Source organism: Cyprinus carpio, chromosome A17, assembly GCF_018340385.1.
Source record: "Cyprinus carpio isolate SPL01 chromosome A17, ASM1834038v1, whole genome shotgun sequence".
In the NCBI taxonomy this organism is placed as follows: Eukaryota; Metazoa; Chordata; class Actinopteri; order Cypriniformes; family Cyprinidae; genus Cyprinus; species Cyprinus carpio.
In genome coordinates this window covers 10,632,945-10,659,973 of record NC_056588.1, presented here as the reverse complement: position 1 = coordinate 10,659,973, position 27,029 = coordinate 10,632,945, and the positions used below count along the sequence as shown (strand labels likewise).

The 27,029-nt window shown below is 38.8% G+C and overlaps 1 protein-coding gene across 6 annotated transcripts in view; it reads right to left on the bottom strand.

The window, feature by feature from the left end:
* Window positions 1-2,153: 2,153 nt before the first annotated feature.
* The window catches only part of LOC109108491 (EH domain-binding protein 1), a 120,956-nt gene continuing 96,080 nt past the window's right edge, over window positions 2,154-27,029 (bottom strand). For all 6 annotated transcript variants that reach the window (XM_042774007.1, XM_042774008.1, XM_042774009.1 and 3 more), the window contains 4 exons: window positions 9,460-9,559; window positions 8,427-8,500; window positions 2,704-2,818; window positions 2,154-2,372 (listed from right to left, as the gene is read on the bottom strand). In XM_042774007.1, coding sequence (XP_042629941.1) covers window positions 2,282-2,372; window positions 2,704-2,818; window positions 8,427-8,500; window positions 9,460-9,559 — 380 coding nt within the window. In that variant the 3' untranslated portion in view covers window positions 2,154-2,281. The remainder of the gene's footprint in view (window positions 2,373-2,703; window positions 2,819-8,426; window positions 8,501-9,459; window positions 9,560-27,029) is intronic.

Here is a 27,029-nt window from a genome sequence, read left to right as displayed (position 1 = left end):
GCGTAGCTTAAACAGAACATTAAATAAGTTCTAATATAATGTAAGAAAGCCCAAATGCATGAAATATTTTCATCATGAAATTAAATTTATATATTTATTAATTTATTTTTACAAAAAAAAAAAAAAAAAAAAAAAAAAAAAAAAAAAAAAAAGTTTAAGCGCTTTGAACATATAGGCTACTCATAAAAAGTGCAATAACAAGACAGTTTTAAGCGTTTTCCAAAAGTAAAATAGTATTATTCCATCTCACGTTTTACTGGGACAAATTAGATGTATAGAAACACATCTTGTATTAAATAAGGCATCTGAATGGACAGAAAAAAACAGTTCAAAGCGGTCATTTAGATATGAACACCACGCTACCGTCTCATCGGGATTACACGCACCCCACCACAGGTCTAATGCATAAAATTATGACATGCGTTTCAAGCGACTCACAGGCTCAAACTCTCCGATTAGTAAAGCCAACAAACAAACGTCCTTTCCGCCACCGTGTAATGGTTTGTGAGCGCCAATAAGTGTTTCCTATTCAGAAGATTACAGTCATCTGTGATAACTGAAAAATAATAAAAACAAAAACAAACGGAGGTAGCTACAGTTGGACCCAACTATCAGCAAATTAATGTGAAAGTATTAGAAAGAAAGAAGGACTAAGGGAGGACGTCAGATGTCAAAACTTATTTTGCTCGTTAACTGGAGGATGCGAGGCTGCGGTGATGGCTGTTTGGCTGAGAGTGAAGTGTCTGAGGGAAAACAGATGCTCTGGACAGAGTGATTCTGCCTTAATCTGCCTCTGAGGAACGACCTCAAACAAAACAAAACGCACACATTCATTTAGAAATAACCGTAAAACGCAGGGGAATTTTCACAGTCCCTCTCGAGTGCCTGTAAATGGTTTTATTAATTGAAAAAAAAAGAAAAAAAAAAAAAAAAAAGAAAAAAGAACGTCCGTAGTGTTTCGTCAAAGTGCGAGTTTTATTAAAAGAAACGATCATCTGAAACAGTCAGAACTTGAGGAAAAACATCTATTAAAGTGATTATTAAACCATAGGGCAAAAATAATAGGGTAAATCTATGTAATAATGACAGAAAAAAAATTGCAATTATTCGGACAATTTAAATAAAAACAGAATTGCATAAACGACAGAATGAAATAAATGCGTTTTAAAAATTCTATTCTAAGTTTATTCACTATCAGCTGAATAAAGAGGACAACATCTGCTGTGGAAAATCAAGGCCAAATCCTTCAGCAACACCCAAAACCACACAAACTGCTGTTTGATTCGAGTATGAAATCATTTGGATTTTATTGAACAGTGATATTTATAGTACAGTGGAATAAATAAACCGGTGATGCTCATACAATAAAGACGTGAAACGTAAATATGCGACAAGAAAAGCCTCCATTTTAACTATACAATAAATATTAAAGTCCTTAAGCAAATGTACAGGATTGTGAAGATGGTTACTTTAAAAACGTCTTAAACAGTAATAAATTACACTGATCGTGACTGCTTCTGAAAATAAAGTTTTTTTTCTCTCCAAGCTTTAAGCCTCCAACAGTGAAATAAAATGTACAACATGACCGTTTATTTTTCTATATGCACTCGCAGTATTTCACTCTTCTCACTAAAGCAAGCTCAATGTTTGGTAAACATATTAAACAAAAAACACAAAATATATATTTTTAAACAATATTTGAGTCCCCCTTCTCAAATATTCTACACAAGCTGAGTAATTAAAAAAATTTCAGTTCTTGTTAGAGAAGAATGTTGCTAGATTTTCTTCAAGCTGAAATGTGATATGATTTTGAAACACAATCCTATTCACAAACAGAAAATGTCCCCAGTTTAAATGCTGTACCGAAACTTTGAGTTATCATTTCCTGTAAGAAAGAGAAACACATTCGGAAGGCTTTGAATGCCTTAGTGTTCAGATTAATCAAGAATTATAATGGATTTAACCATTTAGTCAGAAAGTTATCTCCTCAAATATTAGTTCCTTAAGTACCTTGTTTGTGAAATCCAACAAACCAAACCTAATAATAATAAAGTTTTTGTATTTGTTTATGTGAAATAATAAATCTCTCTGCTATTAATAAAACCAGATGCATCCCAGGGCATTCAGCAGTTCTTAAGCCCTTAGTGATAAACAGATCTACATATGAAGATTTAAAACAACAATAATAAAGTGTATGCTGTGGTCTCTATGACAAAAATACATATCAAGACTTTGTAGTGTACATGTCATCTTGCTCCTTTTTTTGCTTTGGAAATGACCGTCACTGAAGAACACACTTTTCCTCTTTCTTTGCCATCTTGCCTTTGTTCTGTTCCAGGGTTCTCTCCAGGTGTTCGTCTTCCTCCTCAGCCCTGCCGACACACACACACACACACACACACAGGACACACAGGATCAAAGGTCATGGACACGGACACAGGAGAATGCCACCTGCACCTTCACCACCTATGACCTGCACTGTGTCTGAACAGCTTCAGAGTCATTTTGGCTCTTGAAATATTCACAAGGCCTCTCTGCCTGACTCCACCCCCCCACAAACCACCTGAACATGCTTGGTGGCAAAGAGAACGTGGGTGACTGCAAACTTTAGCCTTTAAAACCCTCTCTGAACCACCCTATAGGACCTGGAGGACTAATCCTGGCTCTGACAATCCCACAATGCCTTGCAACAGGAGGACTTACTCTTTCTCCTGGGCATCTAGGTCTCGAACCAGTGCGTCACGTTTGTTGACCAGTATGACCAGCTCATCCAGCAGCAGCTGCTCTCTGCGTTTTTGCGCCTCCGTCTTCTGCCAGTCTGGAAGATGGAAAGGAAACATGGAATCCAGGAAACAAGACTTAAGGGGATAGTTCATCCGAAAATGACAGTTCTTTCATCATTTATTCACCCTCATGTCATTCCAAACCAGCATAAGTATCAGAAATATATGAAATTTTATCTGTTTTTTGTGTCCATACAATGAAACCCATTAGGCTCGACTGACTTTCAAAATATCGTATTTTGTGTTCCACAAAAAAAAAAAGCTGTACAGGTTTGGAATGGCATGAGGGTGCGGAAATGATGACAGATTTGTCATTGTTGGTTGAACTATCCCTTTAAAGGCAGACATCATATACTGGCTCTTAGTGACAAAGACATCACAGTCCCGTGATCAAATATTCAGAGAAAGAAAATGTAGCCCGTAATGTTGCTGAGTTATTGTGAAGTTGTACCAGGGCACCCACGGGTGGGTATGTATGGAGAGCACCCACACGGTGGAATTCAGACAGAAAGGATCTGATAACACGAGTGAATGCGAGGACAGTACATTGAGCACACTAACTGCTTTCAGACACCTCAAAACGGCTCCCGAAGAGACACACTGATGCCATTTCTAAAACTGAATCGCATATAAATACATTAGAATTCAGATTTTTTTTTCACTTAATCACACAGTTCCATAATCTGGATAAAGGGACTAAAGTGTTTAAGTCCATAATATGTGGTTTCTGAAAACAAATGACATAAATCCAAAGTTTAAAATGTGTGTGACTATAGCAAAGGTCTCTGTGAGGTGACCTGCTCCTGTCCCCCTGCCAACAACAGGTCTGAAATATCAGCCAGGCAGACGAGATCAGGCCTTACTGATACCAGTGCAGATTAGGGCCCTGCTCACAGCCAAGGGGAAGTTATCTTACCGGGCCTATTCTTCAGCCCGCTGTAAGAACAGACTGTACTAGTGTCTTTACACTGCTTTATTAGCGCTCCCTCATGCACACCGACTCACAAAAACACACACACGAAATCAACTTCTCTTGTTATAGGGAGACTAATGTTGGCCCAAAATGCCCATTCGACCTTCTGAAAAGTCTATCCTTTAAATAAGTGTATTTCATTCAAATTAAATACTTCTGTTGCAGTGTGGTGCTGAGAGTGCCGTTGGTTCTAAAAGGCCTGCTCCTTGCTCTCATTTAACCTCTTTGCCTTTGAAGTGCAGCACAGTGGCAAAATGAACACAGTTCCAATATTTGAAAGTTATTTGGCCCCCAGTAGCTAAATGAAAGTCTTTGGTGTTCAGAGAGGCTAATGCTAAATATTTGAGAGGATTTGTCTCAGCTTTAACAAATTTGCAGAAAGCTGCAGGAAGGGAAATGAAAAAGGGGGATTTTGTAAGCAATTTAGTGAAAAACAAACAAATATGAAGTTGAATTTTCTGTTATACTAGCAACGCAACACAGGCCGGTGGTTTCCTGTGTGCCCACAGAGCTGACTGCATTAAACATTCTACAGGCCAGACTGTTTATCCTGCATCGCTCTCCATACGTTCTCTGTCTTTCACGACTCTCCTTTTAATTCGCTCTGTCGTTTCTGCTACCCCTTCGTCAAAAACGACAATGCCTACTTCACAAAGACCTGCCTGGAGGGTAGGCTACGACCAACAAAAACTTTTCCTGCATGTCCCTAAGAGGTAAAGAGAGAGAAAAAGCCCCTCAACTCTTTACCTCCTGTTCCCCTTCAGCATTCTCAGCCAAAAAGCCACAGATCCTCCCCTTCACCTCCGGCAGAGGCCGCATGCAGCTGTCAATCAAGCGGGAGTGGCACCGCCCCCCTCATTAAGAAGGTAAACAATGAATATGGACGCAGAGGGACACGGCAGAGTAAACGAGTGATTGCGGCACGTCAAAAAAAAACTAACGGAAGCTGCCTACTACTTCTTCTTCTCTCTTTTCCTCAAAGAAGCGATGGATGAAGGCTATTTAGAGATGGTGGTGGTGGTGGTGGGGGGGGGTCAATCCTTTTTGGATTACTCCCCTCTTTCTCTCTCTCTCTCTCTCATTGCCCTGGGCAATCACGTTAAAACTCACATGGTTGGTGCTTATTCAGATAACCCTAACAATGCACACCAATGGTAACCATGTGAGCACTCACAAGCCACAGAAGAATGCGCTGGTTCAAATCCCCATGACCCTCCTCCACAGCAAAATTTATTCAAGAGTGCAACCTGCTCGGCAGCTTCAGGAGGCACAGAGCTTCTTCTGAGAGTTCTGCTGAAATATCACTAAACAAACTTCACACACATGCTCTGCTCGCTGTAGTATACGGACACACAAAGCAAACTTTTGGACAGAATAGAGAGTTTTTTTGGTTAGAACTTTTTTCGGAGGAAATAGCAGGAAGTAAGTAGTGTTGGAGGAATCCAGGGAAAAATGCATGATCTTATTACAGCAGATTTGGGCGAGTGCTGGGCAGGCTGGGAGCTCTGGTAAAAGATGGAGCTGGATAGAAGCCAGCTGGGAATGAGACAAAGACCAACATGGAAAACCATGACAAGGAGGATGACGGGACAACGGTCTCTGGATTCTTACCACGCTATTCCCAAACCACATCTCCCATCTGCTATATCAGATACAAATAAAGTGACTATCAAAAACAAACCAAATACACAATGTCTTTGTCTAAATGTTTAAATAACTAATCTGCATCTTGTGTTTTTGTGCATGCATATGAGTGATGTAACTAATTTGGTTTATGAGAAATGGGGAAAAAAAAATTAAAATTCAGGAAAAACAACCTGTAGATCATTTCAATAAAATTATACAGGATATCATTACTGCCAACAACAGATAATTATCACTTTAATCCAAAAGGTTTTAAGACAAAAACAAATCTAAAAATACTAAAAAATACTAAAATAAAAAAAGATTCTGGTGTCATTTCTAAATGCATGAAACACAGCTGACTACACAAATACAATCATCTGTTAGGTGCAGGAATATAAAAGTGGACATTGGGAGTCAAATGCAGAAAGTGGCGGCTAAATGGAAATGAATACAGATTTCAGTGAATAGTGTAGAATGAGAAAGTGTCGTCTCGCCTTATCTCCAGTTCCAGTCAACTAGCAATCTTGAAAGAGTTTGCAACATCATCAAAGCCGGCCATTTGATAGGATTCTCACACTGCACCCAATCAATCTGAGGAATACGGCAACCCAGACATGTAACAAAGCTCAAATAGATTTACAAATGGGGTTGTAGGGGGATAAGCCCTTGCACAGGATTACATATTGATTTTAAACATATAAAAAAGCTTATCATATAAAACCGTAACAACAAAACTGGGGGACCTATGCAGAAATCCCTCTGCAAAAAAGAGCGTCCACTTTCAAATATAACGCCCCGGAGTGCACCGCATCATATGAAAAAAAAAAAAAAAAAAGAGAGGAGGAAAAAGGAAAAAAGACGAATTTGAGAGAAAGCGTGTGTGCATGGCAGGCAGATAAAAAGGGCAAAAAGGATCAATTTAGAAGCAGAGAAATAGGAGTCATGGCATATTGTGGAAGGCCTCGCCACTTTTCTTTGCCTCCCGACAGCGGAGCGCAGACTGAAGGGGTTATCGTTTAGCTGACATTAACACTCGCCCTGCTTGCTCTACACCTTTAACCGAATCCTTCTCGTCTTTTCAACATGCCTTTATAATTTCTAAAATATTTTCTTTCCCTTTCTGGTGTCCACAGGCTTCAGATCTAATAGTGTGTAATGCAACAGGCAACAAATGTACCTGAATTTAAGTCAGTGAGTAATGATATATACAGTATTAATATTTATTTAAAACAGAGCAAACTGATCAAACTGACAAAGGTTGTTCCATATGTCATGCTAATCAGGGATGGGATAATCAATCAATCAATCTAGTAAACCTTAAAAAGCTTTCAAAATAAATAAAAATAAAATAAGGTTTTGCTGAACTAAAAATAAAAGTTTGTCTTGATAAACTTTGCCTTTATAGTTAAAAATGTGTTATATGTACTCCTTTTAATTGTACTTTATACTCAAATGCAAATTCAAAACTCCTGTTTGCCACCTTAGTTGCTGTGCACTTATTTTAACAGTCATCATGAAAACAAAACATTTAGGACACTTTGAATGGAGTAATCAAATAGTTGTTGAAATTTTGTAAAATAAAAAAAAAAGATATGTCAAATGCTGTAAATGTTCCTCAAACCTCTCCATGACATCTATACGAGGCTTCAATATTACTCATCTTCAGGTCACAGTGACTGTATATTCTCCTCTGCACAGTCGTGGGGTCGAGGAGGGTGAGTATTTTTCTCTATCAGCAAGAGAGTGTGCACTGATATGAGAGAAAAAGAGTGTGTGTGTGCATGTTTGAATGCCTCAGCCACTACACTTCCAATGTCATCAGCTGACCAAGCAAATCAGCAATTACCTGTCTGCATTGGCTGGGCGTGAGAGCCCGTTGGGGCTCCAAATAAGAAACTGATGCACAAACCTCCTCACCAGCAGCTCAGAACTATCTCTGACTCGCTTCAGAAACACCCTGACTCTGAATGCCAAGTGCTGAGCCTCATGGGAGAGAGAGAGAGGGAGAGGGAGCAAGGGAGATAAAGTGTGAGAGAGAGAAAATAACTGCGAGTGATAATTCAACAGGTAGCAGTGTGTGGACTGATAGGGTTGTTACAAGCAGCAGGGACTGAATTACCACTGCCGTGGACAGACCCCGTCACCCTTGTACATCCAGACCAATATTTGGAACTCACTCCATGTTCACTGATAAGTGGACACAAGGCGGAGGCACTTCAACATCTGAACATTATTAGCTTAAATTCTTGTTATCGGGCTCAGCATTTAATATTTAGTATCACTGCGGCTCTCAGCGTGGAGGAATCTTTCAGAAACAAGACAGAAGCATGTCAAAATATTGAGATGAACCGTGTTGATCTGCCACGGTGAAGCCCTGCAGGTGAGAAAGCGTGTGGCGAATGGCAGCATCACAATATGGGGAGCTATGCTCTCTGCTTGGCTATTCATGTCCACTGTCAACCTCTCCGAACTAATTAGAATTGATTTATGATGGATCAGCTAGCTTATCAGGTGCAGAAAGAAATTACCATGGCTAGCCAAGGGGTGAGAGGGTCACCATCGAATTGGAAAATCAATTTGCATTGATTGTAAAAGGTTCATTTTGCGAAAGAGGACACAGTCAAAGGGATTAAACTTAACCAGACAACTTTGATATCGCACAATAGGCTTTATTTTTTACTTTCCTTACCTGTCTGTATAACACACACTCAAAAAGCTTATAAGCGTAAGTGCGTTCTTTGACACCCCGAGGCACATCACAGAGATTTAATATTGACGTGGAAGTGACATCTGCACTTTTGACTGTAATACTTGCGGTTTTGAGAGTAAATAATATATATTGTGTTCAATCCAACGGTGAATTTGTAAGATCTACATTAATAAAGTGAGCTAAAACAATGGGCAGTGTTTTCAAATCATGGCAAGGTGGGCGGAGCCACGTCTGAGGTGTCAAAAAGCAGGTTTAATTAGGCAGGAGAGGATCTTTGCCTTTCACAGAGAGCCTCACAAATTCACCCCCATATCCCTCTTTCACTCCCTCTTACCTTCAATCGCCAGCATTGCCCTTAATTCTCGGTTCAGCAGCTCAAAGCGTCTCTCCAGATCGTGTTCCTTCTCCCTGGGCAAGTTGTAAAAGTTCATCAATATGTTAATTACTAAATCATTAAACACTTAAAGAAACCTTTAATAAACATTGATTCGTGAACTCGCCAACACCTTTCCTACCTCACATTAATCTACTGCAAATAAGCGATACACAAACAGGAACAGAGGGGGCCGAGAGCGGTGAAACGGTGGTGGGGGGGGGGGGGAAGCGGGCGGGCGGAGTATCACGCGGCAAATTAAATTTCGCCACTTTCAAAAGTATTGGAAATGAGCTAACACTGTCCTTAATAGAATTTGTCCTTCACAGTCTGTTCAGTGACTAAAAAGAAATGAAAGAAAGAGAAATTATCAAGGCCCTTTTAATTGAGCACTTAAAAAGCCCTTTTCCAGTGATATAATATGATTAGAATACTTCAATCTGTCATTTGTGAGAGCTTTGAAACTCTGTCTCTTTCTTCTCCTCTCTCTCTCTCTCGCTCTCTCTCGCTCTTTATGCAGAATGAACAGCTGCCCAGATTCTCGCTCTCACTTTTAAAGAAAAGGATGAAAGGTTTAAAAAATGAACATTATCATCTTTTGAGGCAAAAAAACAACTGTCAAAGCAGTTAAAAAAGAGGGTAAATATGTAGGTTATTGTCATAATGGCTTCCTCTTTTAGATGAATGAAGTAATTTTTTCAATTTTTTTTTTGGTCGATCCAATTCTCATAATGGGTGGAATAATACAGTCTTTGAAATCACATTATTGCAGACGCGTCCGTACTGATTTGCCGTTTTGTCTGCTTTACTGTGGAGGGCCGCCGTGGGAGGGGTGGAAGTGAATGAGGGGCCCGACCTTCTGACTGGGCTCAGGTCTCCTGGGAAAAATCATTTCGAGTGTGGGTCTCAACATATTATAGGTGTGTGTGCTCAGAGACCACTGCTTCCATTGGTAAGGGTTGGAGAAAGAGAGAAAGGGTAAACATGAACTCACAGCAGAGAGAGCTGGTTCTGTCGGCGGATCAGAGCGTTCTTCTTGTTGACCAGCGTAAACCATTCCTGCATCATGGACTCTTCCTCTTCCTTATTATTCCCTGAAGACACACATACACACAACACCTTAGCATGTAAAACTTTATTATAAAATTCTTATCATATTAAAAAAACATTGCTGTGATGCAGGGTTTTTAAAACTAGGTCTGGGGACCCCCAGTGGCATGCATAAAAAAAAAACAACCTTAAAATTACATAAATATCTAAAACTATCTTTAATAATCTTGAAATACAATAAATAACAAAATAAAATAAAAGTACAGAATTTAAAAATTTCTTTCTAAAAAACGTAAATCATGAGATTAAATCACAAAATATTTATGTTTATAGTAAAAAAAAATCCCACTAATTACCCAGACATGCTATATTTCTGCAGATATTAATTAGCCAGCCATTCAAGTTCCTGCCAGTTAAACCTCAATAAAACAATTTAATTTCCAAAATCTCACCCAGTTCTTTAAACAGACACCTTAACAGAGAGAAACACACACAGATTTTTGACCGACTTTTTCTTGCACAGATAAGTTTAAGCACTTTTCTCACACCTCCAACGAGTATAAAGTGCATCAAACGAGATTATCTGACAGGCTTTTCTCAGCTTCGCAGACTGACATGCATGTTAGGAAGCCATACAGATGTGTGTTCACTACCTACACATTAGACACTTCACAAGGTACTGCCATTGTCAGTAAAACAGAGATGCTTCTGGATTAGAGCAGGATTAATGCAGGCTGGTTACTTTCCTCCACGACTGGGATTACAGCATCAGCTCCGGGACTTTGTGAAGCCTCGGAGCTTTAGATCTGATGTACATCCAAAAGCACATGTCTTGTGCCCGAGGCCTACATGTGTGGATGACAAACTTACATAGTCGGAGTGTGTAGACTAGGCGTGTAGACTGGGCAGGTAGGGGCCCGCCCATTGCTCAAGGGCCGGATGTGTGACAGCTAAGAAACTCAATTACTCTGTTTAATTTCCCCTCAAATTCAGTGACTCATGAGTATATATGTATCTGCATATCTGCAGTGAAATTTACACTAATGTTTGAACATTTGGGATCAGTAAGATTTTCTTTTCTTTTTTTTAAATAATACTTAAAAAAGAAAAGTAATAATGACTGCTGAAAATTAAGCTTTACCATTACAGGAAATAATGAATACATTTTAAAATATATTCAAATACAAAACAGTTGTTTTAAATTATAATATTAGTGTTTGTACTGTATTTTTGTTCAAATAAATGCAGCCATTAAAGATGACCCCAAACATTTGAAAAGTAGAGGAGATTTATGGCAGAAAGATTATAATGCCATGAGAGACAAAGATTTCATGTTTTGTTGTTTTTGTCTGACTAAGCGATGCCATCTCAACTCAAAACTTTATTTGACCTCAGCAGGTATCAAAGGAAAGCAGACACTATAGGTTTGGTAGTTTGGGCTGTGGGGTAAACCGGTTAAGTGGGTTCAGGAAGAATGACTCCGATGTCAGTATTCTGAGCATTTTTGTGACACTAATTATGTCTTTGAAGAGGGATGAAAGAGGAGAAAAGATGAAAGATCCTTTAAGCTTATGTAATCACAGCACCTACTCTATGCTCCTGTGATACCTGTCTGTTCCTGACAGCATCAACGACAGAATTAGCATCTGTACACAAACACGCTCACTCTTTTTACAAATGTGAGGACTTTAAGATCAACTTTTGTAGATCTTAAGATGAGAATTACAGTGCCACACCATTAAATACAAATGTGCATTTGAGTGATCTTGGATGCTCTTGATGTAAATTTAATTGTCGGTCTTCAGATAAAAGTCAAACACTAAGACAGTTACACTCAATATTTAGTCAAATGAGGTTATTAAACCAAAAAAGTATGAGAAGCCATAGCATATTATGAATATAGAGCAGTGGAGTATTTGGAACTTTTTCAGTTTTGATTATATTCAATTACAGCAGGATATTAAGTGTTTTATTGCTTATTACTATATATTACAAAAAAATAAATAAATAGTAAAACATTATTAAATGGCATCTTTTTGGCTAGAACATATAATTACTATGCAATAAAAAATGTGTACAGTGTAATAAAATGGTGAACAGGTTTTTCATCATGACTTATATGTTACTATATTGTGAATTTCAGCACAACTAGAATGTCGTACTGACCAATCAGAAACCAGGACTGGATCTGTTTTAAAAACAAGCGGTGTGTGCGTCTATCTGTGTGCACAGAGCCATTACGAGGACGAGGTGGGGGTGACAAAGGGCGGATCTTCAATAAGAGTCTGATGTGGGATCTTTTTTCCATCATGCTGTTGCTTGGCACCATGTGACTGTGACGCTGGTCATGTGCGAGAGACAAATCTGCTAGCCACAACAAAGCCGACGACAGCCCTGTCACTCACCCCCACCAAAACTCCCCGGCCCTCCACCAGGGGAGCCACTCTCATGTCTGCCAGTGCCAGATGTGTGAAATTTTGTATTTGACGACAACGCAGAGTAGAAGGGAGAGAAAAAAAAGGGGGGTCCGGGATTTAGGAATCAAGCCTGGATTATTGTAGTCAACTTTTAAATAGTGCAGCTCGGAAGGGATAAAGTGTGAAGTGACAGGTCATTGTAGCGACGCACAGTCAAATGAAACAAGCAAATAATAAATGGTAATATTAAGCTTGTGTGACATTGTAAGGGAATGACGGATTAGCAGCCGCATCCCGGAAGCCATTGCCTGAGCTTCAGCACTGACAGAGCCCTGACAGCATGAAAGAAGTCCTCGCTTTACCACTAAAACAAATAACACGCACACAAACACATTCTACAGTGCCAGCACTTAAACTATGACATTAGCTGGGGACGACCCAAATAACTGATGTCCTGAAATTGAAAAAAACAAGTGAAAACAAACAAACTTGCAGTTTTTTTTTCTTTTTCATTTAGATTCATCTGATGTAAAATCACCACCGCTATTTAAGCATTACTGTGATACTATTATAGTTTTTATTACTATTTTGAATGAGTTTTAATTTTTATATTCTCCATCTTCATTTTAAAATTTAAAATTTAAAAATTTAAAAATCATTTTAAGTTTTTGTAATTGTCATTGTAAATGACTTTATAGTTTTTATTAATTTTATTAAGTTTTAGTTTGTACATTAAATTAAAATGAGATTTTTTTTTTCAGTTTTAGTTTATTTTATTTCAAGTAACAATTTTGTTTTAATGGGTTTGATTTTAGTTTCAGCTATAGTTTACTAAAACAACCCTGAAGATCACAGTTAAAAATGCATTCATACAGTTTAAAATAAATCAAAATATTTCCATAGTACTAAAGTTTCACAGATATATTGAATGTAGTGACCTTTTAACCCCAAAATATGGCATTTTGATGTCTGGCTGCATCCCTTTTTTTCTGCTAAATAAATGTAATACATTTGAATTTATTAATTATATAATTTTTGTTGTTGTTGTTGTTGAAGTGTATATACCTGCACTAAAACAATATTATTTTAAAGGACTGAATGGTTTTGTGCAATTCTATATAATATACTATATCTAGAAAACATTTATATTACAAATTTGTATTTTACAAATGGCAATTTATAATAAAAAAGTTAGCAATTATATAAACAAATCTAAAAAAAATGATCTCAAACATTTCATGAAGTTTTTTACAATTATTTTCACATGATTTTTTACCGAGCACTAAATAAAATCGAATGAAAACTAAACAGAACCTGCTTCTCTAGCCTAGCTGATCATTCCCAATAGCATTCACTTTGGAATGAAGAAAAGTAGTACAAAACTCCAGAGATACTGTCGCACACCCTACAGTCCACACATACACGAGCACGAGGGGCCATGCTCGTCTGGTAGGCCCGGGGGTCTGTGTCCATGGCAGGGTGATCTGGCCTTAGTAGCCAAATCAGATTTAGATAGTCATCTCAGCCAATGCTGCATTCAAAACAGATAGCATTAATGAAATCCTCACACATTTCACAATCTTCCCCTCTTTCCTGCTAAGCTTTACTGATTATTTACTGCTACAGCACACACACATAGACAAAACAAACCTTAAATCACCCAAATGTGATGTTTCATGTGAATATTTTTAGGTTACATCAGCTAGATATATATATATATATATATATATATATATATATATATATATATATATATATATATATATATATATATATATATATATACACACACATACACACCTGTTAAATTTCAAATACACCCCAAATAGCTCCAGACATGACTGACATGATTCCAAAACAATTAATTATCTGAGCTGCTTTAGCAACTGTTCTAAAAACCACAACTTGATGATATTTGGAAAACATTAGTGTACAAGATCTTTCCAAAAGTTTCCAGAATGCCTAAATATGATTTTCATTTTCAAGGCATGTAATTAGGCAAACGCTGTAAATAGAAAATTAATTATGTAAATTGAAAGTTCTATTTTTTTTTTTTTAAATTAGAACCTTATTAAGATATTTACAGAATGATAAAAACTAAACAACTCTGAAGTAAACCTCCGCAACAGGGGGATTGTTTTGCTTGGCATTTTGTTTAATTACAAAATTCCCCCTCATTTGATTTAGATAAAAATCTTTCTAAAGCATTAAGAAACCAGAACAATTACAAATTAATCCTGAGTCCTGCTAAGAGCTGGGTGTCTTTACTAAAGGGAAAAAAAAAACAGGATGGGGGTGGAGAGAAGAGGCCATAAAGAAAAGAAAAAGAAAAGAAATATATTAAACCCTGTGATCACAGCAAGCTCTTCTCATTTCTTATCCACCCATTTTCTGTTTAATCCAATACCCAGTAATCCAATTTGTCTGTCGGAGTTTGAAGGGGAAGATCTCCACTCCTCTACCACTTAGTCACTTTCTGAACATTTATGATTTATTTTAAGTGGGCTGACACTCCTCATTTGTTCATTCTGTGCGTCTGACTGCTGTTTCCCTCTTTTTTGTTGTCAGGAGTTAAAATGCAGGAAAAAGAGTGGAAGAGACAAATAAAAAAAAAAAATAAGTAAAAAAAAAAGGGTGAACAAGGTTTTGTGCGACTCAGAGGAAGCTCATTAAGGCCCAGTCAGGGAGTCTTTTTGAATATGCATGAAGGCAATAATCAGATCTTCACTCGTCACTGAAGGAGAAAGTGGTGAGTACAAAAGGATTGATTTAATTACTTTGAGTGGGTCTGCAATGTGGAGAAGTCTTGTTAGCGTGGGCTGAAAGGGCCGCGCTTGCCTTGCGCCGTTCTGATGGAAGGTAGTTTAGCCTTAACCACAATACCTAATCTCAGGATAAAGCCCCAGCCATTGTACTTCAAGACGCCTATCACTAGTTTCAATATGGACTGAACACATTTTCTCTTGTTTAAGCCAAACTAGTTAACCGCTATCCTTTTCCCCTGTTTGCTATTTATCTGGGGATCGGCCCCTTTAGGTGACCAAGACACTGAAAAAGCAAACCAAATTAATACTGAAGCACAGGTTAATTAATTTAACATTAAAATAAAATCGCTTCAAATTATTATCACAATATCTAAAACAGAACAAAAAAACTGTACTAAATAATGGAAACATCATCAATTATGATCACAAACTAACATATTTACACTAATGGAACATGAGCAGCCAAAGCGCATTATAATTTAATTCTTTGTGTCCCGTCTCTAGGTTTTCAATTGCCACTGGTGTTATTGACCTTCAGTTGCTTGCTTTGCGGCTTATGAGGAGGTATTCATAAACGGAGCCCTAAATGACAGAAAAGTCTTGGCTATACATACACCGTTATCATACATCCCTTCATGTAATTGTTTGAACGTTCAGTGAGGGGCTGACAGAAGATAGGCTGTACCTTAATACTGGGATCTCACCCGCCCCTCAGCGCTGTTAACACAAACAACTCCTCTGCAAACACTGCAGTCCCCCCAAAAAACAAAATAAACAAACTAATAAAAAAAAACAAATTGCATAAAAAACATTTTCTAAAAACAATATTTTTAAGTTCATATTCTAACAAGAATATGGTTCTATTACTTTTAAAGCAATCTTTTGACATGGAGAGTAACAGTTGGGGGGACTATATGAATTTTAGCCTGGCTGTCTGAGTTAAGAACCGGAATCATAAATATGTCCATCTCTGTCCGCAGCCCCCTACTCTATTAAACTGTGTTCGTATTCCCCCCTTCTTTTTTAATCAATAAACATTATCACAGACTGACAGACGATCAGCTAGTGTTGGCCGTTTCTTGCTCCTTAATCCCTGGGCTGCCTGTCTACTATCGCATCTTCACGATGAGCGTAACAGCCAAGACAGGCAGTTTACATTACAAAACAACAATTACAGTCCTCTTCACAACAGCACTTGCGACAAATAATGATGCAAAATTACAGAAGGGTGGAAAACAGATGAAAAGACGCTTGATGGATAAAACAATTCGACTGATACAGTTAAATTTTTTTTATTGTTTGAGTCTACATTTATGCATTTAATGCTTTTATCCCAAACATCTTGCATCACTGCATTCAAGGCAAACATTTTATCCTGAGAAAGAAATCCAAGAGTTTGCAACTTCTACAGCCATGCTCTACTCTTTGAGCTGCAGGAACAATAACAGATTTGAACAAAGGCATTTTTAAACACTGTATATTCAAATGCAATATAAATATAAATATAAATACTAAGGGATAGACACTGAAAGTGCCAGTAATTAAAATGTCATCAACATTTGTCACTAAGTAAGGGTAACAACACAATTTAAAATCTATATATGTATATAGCAAATTAAGTTATAAAAGAGATACAATTAAATAAATCAATACAATTAAAAACCAATAAACAATAATAATAATAATAATAATATATACACAGTATGTGTATATATATATATTTAGATAGATAGATAGCAAATTAAGTTATAGAAGATAATTATTAGTAGAATAGATATAATAAAATAGAATTTTAAAGATTGACCCACCAAGTTAACCCTAAAACGCAAGTGTGAACCATAAAAAAAAAAGGGAAAAAAAGGATTTTATAATATGACCTTCAGCGTGAAACACTGAAGCCAGAGGTCTTTTCCTCCTTTCATTCTTATTTTGACAAATACTATCATTTCACTCTATCACCCACTTTAAGCCTGCTTTTGGGAGCACTGAACACAGGGGCAGAATCAAGAGCCTTTGGAAAAAGCGGAGTACTTCAGGTAATTAAAGCTGGGTGAGTGGCAGACGAGAGCGGTAAAAAAAAGATCACCTGGTGAAGCCCTCCGAAAAGGTGTTTCATTAAAAGCCTTTTACCATACAAGAACGGCACAATGTGGGGACGCCGTATTTTACCACTTGTGCTCAACAGGCCCTCAGAGCACATGCTCAGATGAGAGCAGAAACCTATCCCGGTTAATAATCTCATAACAAAAGCTAAAAGACATCATCCTATTAACTAGTGGTCCCCAGCGCTAATGCGAGGTACTGGCCTGTACCTCTGTATAGAGAGCACAGCTATTAAAAAGGAGTGTGTGAACAGCCGGCAGGAGACTCTGTCAGACACGGGCCCTCTTTCACCCTTTATCTGTCCGCTCTTGCTCGGGAGCCTGTCAGTGATATCATGAAGCTCAAAGAAATCGTTGCTGACATTTTTTTAAAAAAACGTTTCATTTTGGTTGTCTTGTTTTAATAGAAACATGTGAAACGAGAACACGGAAGTCATGTCATTTCCGTTTTGAGATTTGGATATCGTTCGATTCTTGGTGATAACTCAGAAGAGAGAAATGCTAGTGACACCTCCCCCTTTCCCTCCAGAACCTCCAACTCCTTGTTGCACATTTTACCTTTTTTCTTTTCTTCTTTCCTCTGTCCTTTCTTTCTCAGGAGGAATATTAAATGAGTGAGCCGGCTGAAAGGCGCTGAGTCGCTGACACAAAAAGCGTTAAAAATTCTCATTTGGTTGTCTTTATTTTGCTAGCGCCATGTGGTCCTTGAAGATGTTGAAAACACGGGAAGCAGAGGAAAGATCAGAGCCGGCTCATTAGCATTGGGACAGAACTGGAGAGGCAGCGGTGTATAGTGGGCCCTACTCCAGAGCTCCAGTGAGAGCGGTTGGTGGTAAGCTCCCTGTTTCATTGTGCTTTTGTCTTTCCTCTGGGTCTACCTCACAGCGGGGAGCAACGCTAGCCTCAGGTTACTCAAGGGAATAATGGGAAAAAATTATTTTGACCAAGGTGGAGAGGACTCAGACATTGTCAGACATGTGCAAAGATGATGTTCTTGGCAAGATGGCAGAGGAGATGTAAATGATTCTTTTTCAAAGTCACCATCATATTCTTACTGAATCCACTCTTGGCGGTTCAATCTACTCATACAGTCTGAAAAAAAAAAAAAACCTACAGACCAACAGTGTTCTCTGAAAATCATACATTTATACAATATAAACCTGCAATAGTTTGGCAAAAAATGTTAGACTTTACCTATAATTTATAAGCATGCAATTTAAAAAGACTGTATATTAGTGAATTATCCTACACATTTTAGCCCATGGGTTTGGTCATGATGAAAGCATCCACACCGGCTTACTAAATGCCTCATGTTTTGATGGAAAGAGGAAAACATCAGTGCTAACCCGTCTCCATCTCACCCCTGCCTTCCCCAGTCGTAGTGAAATGGATAAAGGTCTAGTTGGATGGGTTTATCTGGTAAATCCTGCTGGTTGGCCTGCTATCTTGGATGATGACCCTGAAGAATGTCAACAGCTCATTTCCTCAAAGCTGGAAAGAGTCACCATGGAAGTCATAATCTGCTCCTCTGCAAAGCCCTTGATTCAAATGCCGAATCTCTCCATCTTTTCAAATATATATATACAGGAATCGTCCACTCCTGCGCACTCATAACACTTCTTAAGTTATGAAGAGAAAATGTTTTGTACTAAATACCCCAGTTTTCAATTTAATAGAATTGTCTTTTGTTTAATGCCTTTAAATTGAGGTTACATTAATTGACTAAAGGAGGTCTGACCACAAACACTGGCCTTTTTTAAAAACGACTTGTAATACAAAAAAACGACTGTTGATATAAAACACTAATATTGTTAAAGTTCCTGACTGTAGCTTAAAGTAAAGCATTGTGCTACCAACACCAATGTCACAGGTTAAATTTTCAGGGAATGCTGATAAAATGTATAAATTAGAAGTTACTTTGGATAAAATGTGCATAAATGTTAGTTTTCACCTACTATAATTGCTTACTTGTGATTGGTTCATTATTTGAATAATTTATGCCCAACATATTCACACACACACACACACCCCCCCTGCATTTTCTGTTCCTACCAACAGGACGACAGCAGAGCGATTTTTTGGCCATATTGTCGGGGGTCGTCTGGTTGACACTAGCTGGCCTCCAAAAAGAGCCCAGGACCAGATGTTACCGAAATGATCAACAACCAAAGCAACAATAGCTACAGGGGGAGGGAGAAAGCAGCATAAATTAATGGCTGATTTCTCTCGCTTTGATGGAATTAGCGGCACTTCTTTTCTCAATGTGCCATGTGAATGTCCTTGCGTTAAACGTTTTTTTTTTCCTATTCTCTTTCTCCTTCTCTCTCTCTTTTCCCTTTTTCCCCCTTTTTGACAAGTAAGGCCACCCAGCAGAAAGCAACTGATGCAAAACCCCCAAGTAATCCCTGTGTTTATCTCTCCACTGTGGTAAGTCTGAACACAGACCCCATTATCTCTCACGGATTTGAGCAAACTTTCATTTATTTGTTGGCCTTGGGTATTCTCTTTCTTCAACTTCGATGCCTGAGTTTAGGATCCCCTGATTCCCCTATTCCAATGTAAATAGATTTGCATAGTGTCACAATGCATCTAGCTGAGGTACTGATTAGCTAACAGAGGGGAGGCCTGTTTGCAATGGTGGGGGGACCCCAGTAGACATGTACATGTAAAAAGGTGCCTTCCAGGAGGGAGCAGTGAGCACATACATATGTATCTGTGATTGCATGAAGCTTCTCAAAATCTCCACACAGCCAAATGGAAAAGGGCTGCTTGGATTCCTGCCCCCATCTCTTGCTCTCAAACCAAAACTAACGGCGTTAAGTCGACTGCATCCAATTTAACTACTAAAATTGACACAAATAGACAATTTCTTGTATATTTTCTCATGATTTCTAGGCATTATATATGCTAAGCAAAAAGACATTTAGATGACATGAATTAAAGGGATATTTCACCCAAAAATGAAAATTGTCACCAAAAATGAAAACATCTTTATTTTTTCACAAATGTGTATGACTTTCTTCTGTCGAACACAAAAAGATATTCTAAACAAATGTTGTTGTCTATACAATCAATCCAGTGTTGTTTTGGATACTGACTTTCATTGTATAGACAAAAACAGTTCTTCTAAAAAGATATTTTTGTATTTCACAGAAGAATTTTCATTATAGGGTGAATTATCCCTTTGAATGGCCTTTCAGCATTTAAATTTAATTAGTGCTTATTTATATGATTTATCATAATATTATGTAGTACAAACATGTCTAATAAACAATGCTAATGAGGACTTGATACAGATGCTTTTGACAGTCATCTGAAAGGCTGGAAATCTTGTGGGCCAGCAGGTGTCAATTGTTTGCAGTTAGAATAACAAACTACCATTAAATATGAGATATAGTAGATATTTAAACTAGCATTAACATAAGGTGGCAGTCCTGGCTCCACCTATTTGAAATGCAAGAGTTTTGGTAAGACATGAGTGTGTGTTAAAGACAGGTTGTAGCCATTTAAGAGTATCTCTGTTATCTCATCTACTTAGGACCGGCTCTACCTCTCTGTTTACATACTAGAAGTGTGAAATTCTGGTGGGCTATCAGAGCTTAAGCAACACTCCATTTAGATTCACACCAAATCCTGAGAGATGCTGAAATGGCTACCTGTAGAGATGACAAATTAGCACAAGCAGCAAGGTACTGTCAACACCTGTAGAATGTTTTTCTTACTAATATATGATTTGCTTTTATTTGCTTAATCCGTTTTCTGAGTAAACGTCTGAGCAAACGATTGCGGAGGGTGAAACATCTGCTGGCCCCTGAGATTTACAGCCTTTCAGATGACTGTCAAAAGCATTTAAAAGTCACTGTAAGCATTATTTAATAGACAAACTGGCTTGTGTTACCACAATATTACAGTGTATCACATTATAGTTTGAAGAATGTCTCAACCAGTTTTGTGCATACAATGATACTTCATTCTACTTTGATACTTTTTCTCAATGATACTTTTTCTCAATGATACTTCATTGTATGGGGAAAAAACACAGACATGTTCCACAGAATAAAGTCAGTCATATAGGTCTGGAACAACATGAATGAATTTTCATTTTTGGGTGAGCAATTCCTTAAAGGCCAAAAGGTACAAGGAGAGAGGAGGAGGAATGTGGCAAGGCTTGGAATGAAGGAAAATGGGCTAGCTGAGTGCAGAGGTGCTACTCCCTCTGCGTTGTAGTCATTTCCCTCCTGCAGTGTGCCTTTGCATAAATTGCCCCTCCTCCCCTATTAGAGCGGTCGGCTCGTCTCCCTGGGCCATGTGTTAGAACAAATTTGAGCAGTGTCATATTGCATGCATTTCAACAAGGCCAATATGGTTCCCGCCCAATTTGCTTAATGAATTAAGCTGAGGAGAGTAATGGATGTACTAACACCATTAGCCGCCCTCCACACATCTGCATTGTGGATTCTGGCGTTTTCTTTTCTCCCCCCTCTAACCCTACTATTTTTCCCCTCTTTTTCTCTCTTCAGGTTTGCTTAAGGGTAAATTGATAATGAGTCTCCTCCCTACAGTAACTGTAAAAGTCGCTTCCCTCGCTATCTTTCCGTGTGGCTAACAGCAGAACAATAGCATTTAAATGGTCATTTCCATTAGCTCAAATGAGCTGTTTTGGGTGTCGTTAACGTGTTTTAGCATGCTAAAGGTGGGCTGGGGAGAGAGGCAGCGTGCTGATAAGGTTCAGGTAGTACTTTACAGGAATGTGTAGCCTAGAGAGACCCATACAAAGGGAAATGAACAACAACTGAGCTTGCATGGCAGGGCTGTTAGCACGTGAATGCCCTTAATTACAGGCCAACCCCGCGTCATTAGACTTAATTGTAAAGTGTGTCTTAATCAGTTTCCATATGAAAAGGTCTATTAATTAAGTGCATGACTGAAATTTAATTATGTTGTCAGGAGACAATTTCTAAACCAAATAATGATCAATTATGCAAACAGAGTCAAGTGCATCCAAAATGTTTTGCTAAGCCTTTTTCTAGTAGAGAACTTCTAGGAAAAATCTAATTGAATTCAATTCAAAACAAATTTAACAACTACACATTGAATGACATTCAAAAGTGTAACTTGAAGAAATATTTTAACTATCAAATCTGTCAGTGTGTTCCCAAACCTAAATATGTGTGTCAAAGGAATTTTCATTTAAAAATAATGCACATGCTTGCAAAAAAAAAGTTGGGTGTTGCACTGTTGGATGCAAGTTCAAATCCAGCCTGTTTCATACAAATCCAGTCCCGTCTCCTCTCTACTGTCCTCTACATTAAAGACAAAAATCCCATCAAAATATAAAAAGACAGTCACGCACAACAGTGCCACAAAAACACAACAAAAAAAAAGCCCAGCAGATCATTGAGGTCTTGGCTGGCGGAGAGCGACACTTTTGTTTTTTTCACAAGCGTATGGAGCCGCAGTGGCACGGCACTAGCTGCTTTTGGCTGGGTCTTACTGGAATGGCAGTCAAAGGGGGGGAAAGATGAAAAGGCCTCAAGATGCTTCAATAAAGGGGAGATTATAATAAGCGCCATCATTGTGCCCCTTTTGAAAATGTTAATCAGGCATATCACTGCCTGCCTGCAATGCCACATGTAGCAGCGTTTAACTTAACTTCACACCAACAATTTAGAGGACAGCAAGGCCACTGCAAAACACATGGGGGGGGATGAAAGAATAGAGGGAAAAGGAAACAAACAGGGATGGAGAGGGAGCGCTACAACGGCGACTCGCCATAATTTCTGTGTTGTTATAAAAATCTAAATTACATGTCTCTCAATGCAGGCCGTATCTCCTGCAACCAACAAACCCTTCCCCCCGACACCCCCCTCCGCAGACACTATCCACCCTGTGCGTTTTATCTTAAGATTCTCAGACAATGCCTGGAGGATCCCCTTCTCTAATCTTCCCTAAAATCCCCTTTCATCCAACTGTTAAAGAATGTTTGAAAGCCTGACACCAGACCAAAAAAAACCCTCTTCACATCTGGGAAAAGCTTTTGGAGGGAGGGCTTGCTGGTTGGGGGTTTGGATGCAAAGTCAGTGCAACTTAACTAATTAAATTGTTTTTGCCTCTCGAATACTCAAACGGCCTCAAAGATTAAAAAGATCTGATGTGAGGCATTTTCCTTCTCGCTTACAGTCACCATTGCAATAAACTGGACAAATGCTTTTTTTCTTCCTCAAGGATAAATTACACTCATTTTGTTTAATACAAGAGTAGTGCTAATGTCTCACAACATGCATTAATTGAGGCTAAAGGTCTAACCTGTTTATATTAGGTAGCGAGAATATATGACTTCACAAAAGCGATCTACTGTGCGTGCGTAACGGTCCGTTGAGAATTAAAACCAGCGGGAAGAACAAAGGCCGCAAAAGCCAGCAGCTGAAAATGGACCATTCTGATGTTAACCAGTTCTTGAAGTCGAGCACATAGTCCAGCACTAAACCTGAATAGGCGGTCACCTCCTGATCCAGCGCTGGCCTTTGGTCGTGCCGATAAAAGCCATCCTTATGAGCCGAATTCCTGCGTTTGTCTCCAGGCTTACTTTTCCGCTACTCACGGCGCACGCTTAGCAGGAAGGCTAAAGAGGTCTTTGGTCTTTAAAATTAGAGTGGACAAGCTACCGAACTAGCATGCAAATCCCATGGAGGAGAAAGAATAGGACAGAGGGAGAAGAGGGAAAAAAAGAGAATTGAAAGAGAGACAACAGAAGAAAGAGAACAGCAGAGAGGGAGAGAAAAAGAGTTTGCGATTACGCCGATAGAACCCAGTGCGTGCCGATTGCGAGAGACATCACAAAACCCGTCTCGTCCCCAGAACCGGGGCGAGTATTATGCTCTAAACACTTTTCCTTCTCTTACTGTGGAAAGATTATACTGGTTATCCTATTAATGCAGCTGAAATGCCATTCTAGTGTCTTTAAGCTCTTGCATAGGAGGTCAAGAGGACTATGCCACCGCTTACAAGCATGCTGTGGATGTAATCTTCCCAAAGTTACAATAATTAATGTTAAGCTTCTTTAGCAATACGTTTCTGAAAGAACTTGCCTGATAATATACTTAAAGCTGTGTTAGCTGTTAGCTGTTGTCTGAGCTCGGAGACCATTTCCCCATGCGACTCACGTAGCCAAGCTTAAATCTTTAGTCAAACTAAGGGGCTGGTTACAAGCATGTTGCCTTAGCCACACAAGCAAATTCCATTTCAGTCTTGGCGGAGCTGAGATCTATAAACGCAGACACTCAAGCAATTATTTCTGCATGGCCAACACTGCCTTGGAATGTGGGCACGGAGAATTAATGTGGAAAACTGAGGTAGGAAAAAAGGCGGAAAAAACAACAACAAAAAAAGAAGTTTTGAGACTAAAATATAAAAAGATACACATCTGTTAAGAAGCCCGGAAGAGGACGACCACGTCCTCGAGAATAAAACAAACATAACAGGCCTCTTCTGACACTGCCATACGTCTGTTTTTCTGGCACAGACTGTGATGGCTTGTCTGTAAACTGCATTAAGCTGATGATATCCGTCTTGTATGAATTTCTGTGACCGCGTGGAGAAAAAGAGAGCGGATTAGCATGCAATAAAACCTGTGTCAATCTTATCAGACACAAGTGCAATTTTTAAACACGTTAATCTCACCTAAAACTCATTCTTTTCCTCTGTGCTTTTTTTAAAATCTCTTATCGAGAACTCTGTAGGTGTGTGGGTTTTAGAGCGCCTTTAAATGCCATTATTTTCATAATTGCGTCCATTGTTGCAGAGTATAAAGCAATTTGAAAATCATATGTGTGCATAAATGCATGCTGAGCAGATGTCAGGGAGATGCATTCAGAGGGTTGCTGAATATCAAAAGCCATGCAGATAACATTTACACACATTTCAATGCTGCATGCAGAAAAAATTTCAATGTGATTCGGGATGGTATTGTGCTCAGAGAGAATGGCGAGCGTGCGAATAGCTCTCCTCTCTCGCTTTTGATTTCATGAAATGTTCAAAATTGATACGTTTAGAAAATCGGATGACAATAACATATTTAGACGTAATTCTGGGGATGTGGCTAACTGAGGTAATGGTTGAGCTGCTGACAAGTGTGCGTGTGTGTGTGTGAAGGACACTGCTCCCTCTGGTGTGGGAATAACAAGTTCATTAGGCAGGAGCCACCGCAGGCCTCTGCGTTCCGTTTACGGCCTCCTAGCCCATCAGCTGCTGCATCATTAGGGCTCTGCCATAATTAAGAGCTGTTAGAAAGTGAATTCTCCAACTGCAGATTAGAAAATTAAACTATTTACTGATTACATATTAATAGAAGACAACAATGGCAGTCGCCATAAGCTTGGTAGGCAACCAAGGAATACATCTGTGTACTTAATTACCATAAACAATGGTTGCATGGAAATAGAGTTTTATACGCATTCCCTTCTGTAATACGCCTGATATCAGAAGACACTTGACAATTCGTGTTCAATTATCTTCATTCTTTAATGTGCTGTGAACTGCACACAGTAAATAAATTAACCAGCCCAATTACTGTGAATTCATCTGGGAAACAAACGCAAAAAACCAGCAGACTAAGGCAGAGCGTATAATGAGAGGGGGAGGGGGTATAAGGGATCACGAGTAGTTTTAATACAGTTTTTATATGTATACAAATCTAACTTTATGTGTGTTCATACATACAGATATGCATACACATGTTTAACTTTTACTTATTTATTTGCAGTCATTATTGTATGCATGTAGAGAATATATGCTATATATATCACATCTCTCTCTCTCTCTCTATATATATATATATTTAATTTATAAAATTATAATAACATTATAAAAAACATGACATATATTATATTGACCACAAGCCTAACTTTAAATATCATATATATTAATATATCATTATATTTATCTGAATAATTTCTAGTGACATAAAAAAAGAATTATATGCTGAAAAAAGATAGAAAAATGCAGTAAAAAAAACTTGAAATAAATCCCTGGGAAATTACTATATATAAAACTTATTTATAATACTTGCACTAATTTAGTGCAACACAGCTTAGCATGATTATATTCAATATGTGTATTCTGAGCATATATGTCATTGTTTGTTTTGTGCATATTTAGTTATAGAGGATGTTGCTGGCAGACTGTGTTGACAGAGTCGTGAATTCACCTGTTTGCAGTGCTGAAATGCGTGCACTAGCTCAGACAGGTAAGCACATTAAGGTGAGACTCGTACACGGGATCTGGTGTGTAACTGCGCCTCTTATTTCTGTGTGTGAGTGTGTAAATCTTGCCGAAATGTCTGGTTTAGTTCTCCACCTGCTAGGGCATTCAAGCCATTTATCATTCAGAGCGAGAAAAAAACCCTTCAAACGGACACAGCGGCTTTGACTTCAACAGGGTCCAAGTGAGTGTGAAGAGAGAGAGCGAGAGAGGGATGAATGGAGGGTTGGGCAAACACAAAACTGTGATAGTCTCGATATCATCCTCAATGTGATGGAGAAGCGTATAAATTCAACCATCTACTTTTTTTAACCCCCACTTCCCGACGCTGCCCTTGTGAGAAATGATTGTTTTATATCAGCATCTGGATGGAAGGAAGCTTTTCTTAAATTTTAGTTATTGAGGCGCTGGAGTTTCAGAATGGAGCTCCGTGTTTTAACAAAGGCTCAGCAGCCCCTTTTCCCTGCTATACACACCTGAAAGATCACCCCACATCCTTTCATATGTGTATATGCGAGGAGAAGAGAGAGCGATAGAGGGAGAGAGAGAGAGAGGGAGGAGGAGAGCAAGTGCATGTATCTATTAATATATGTCTTTCATTATTTCAACATTTTCTTTTCGGTCCAGCCCCCAAACAGCAGCCCTCCCCTTTTCTCTTCCTCCCTTCTTCACCCTTTACCCCTCTGCCGTATCCCCCTCTCTCCCTCCTTCTCTCTCTCTCTTCTACAGCATATCATTGAAGGCCAGATATGGGGTTCTGTTGCGCATGGCTGCACGGTACTGTTCAATAGTGGCTGGCTGGCGGACGCTATCAGCACTAGTTATCAGCTCCCGTGAAGGCTCTCTTATCACGGCGGCCCAGAGAGCCTCCCTGCATCCTCACCGCCCCTTTTCATATCCCCGCTGCCGCCCCAACATCCCGGCTTCAAAGATTCACACTTCCCAAACTCCATAAGAGTTTGTGAACGCTCA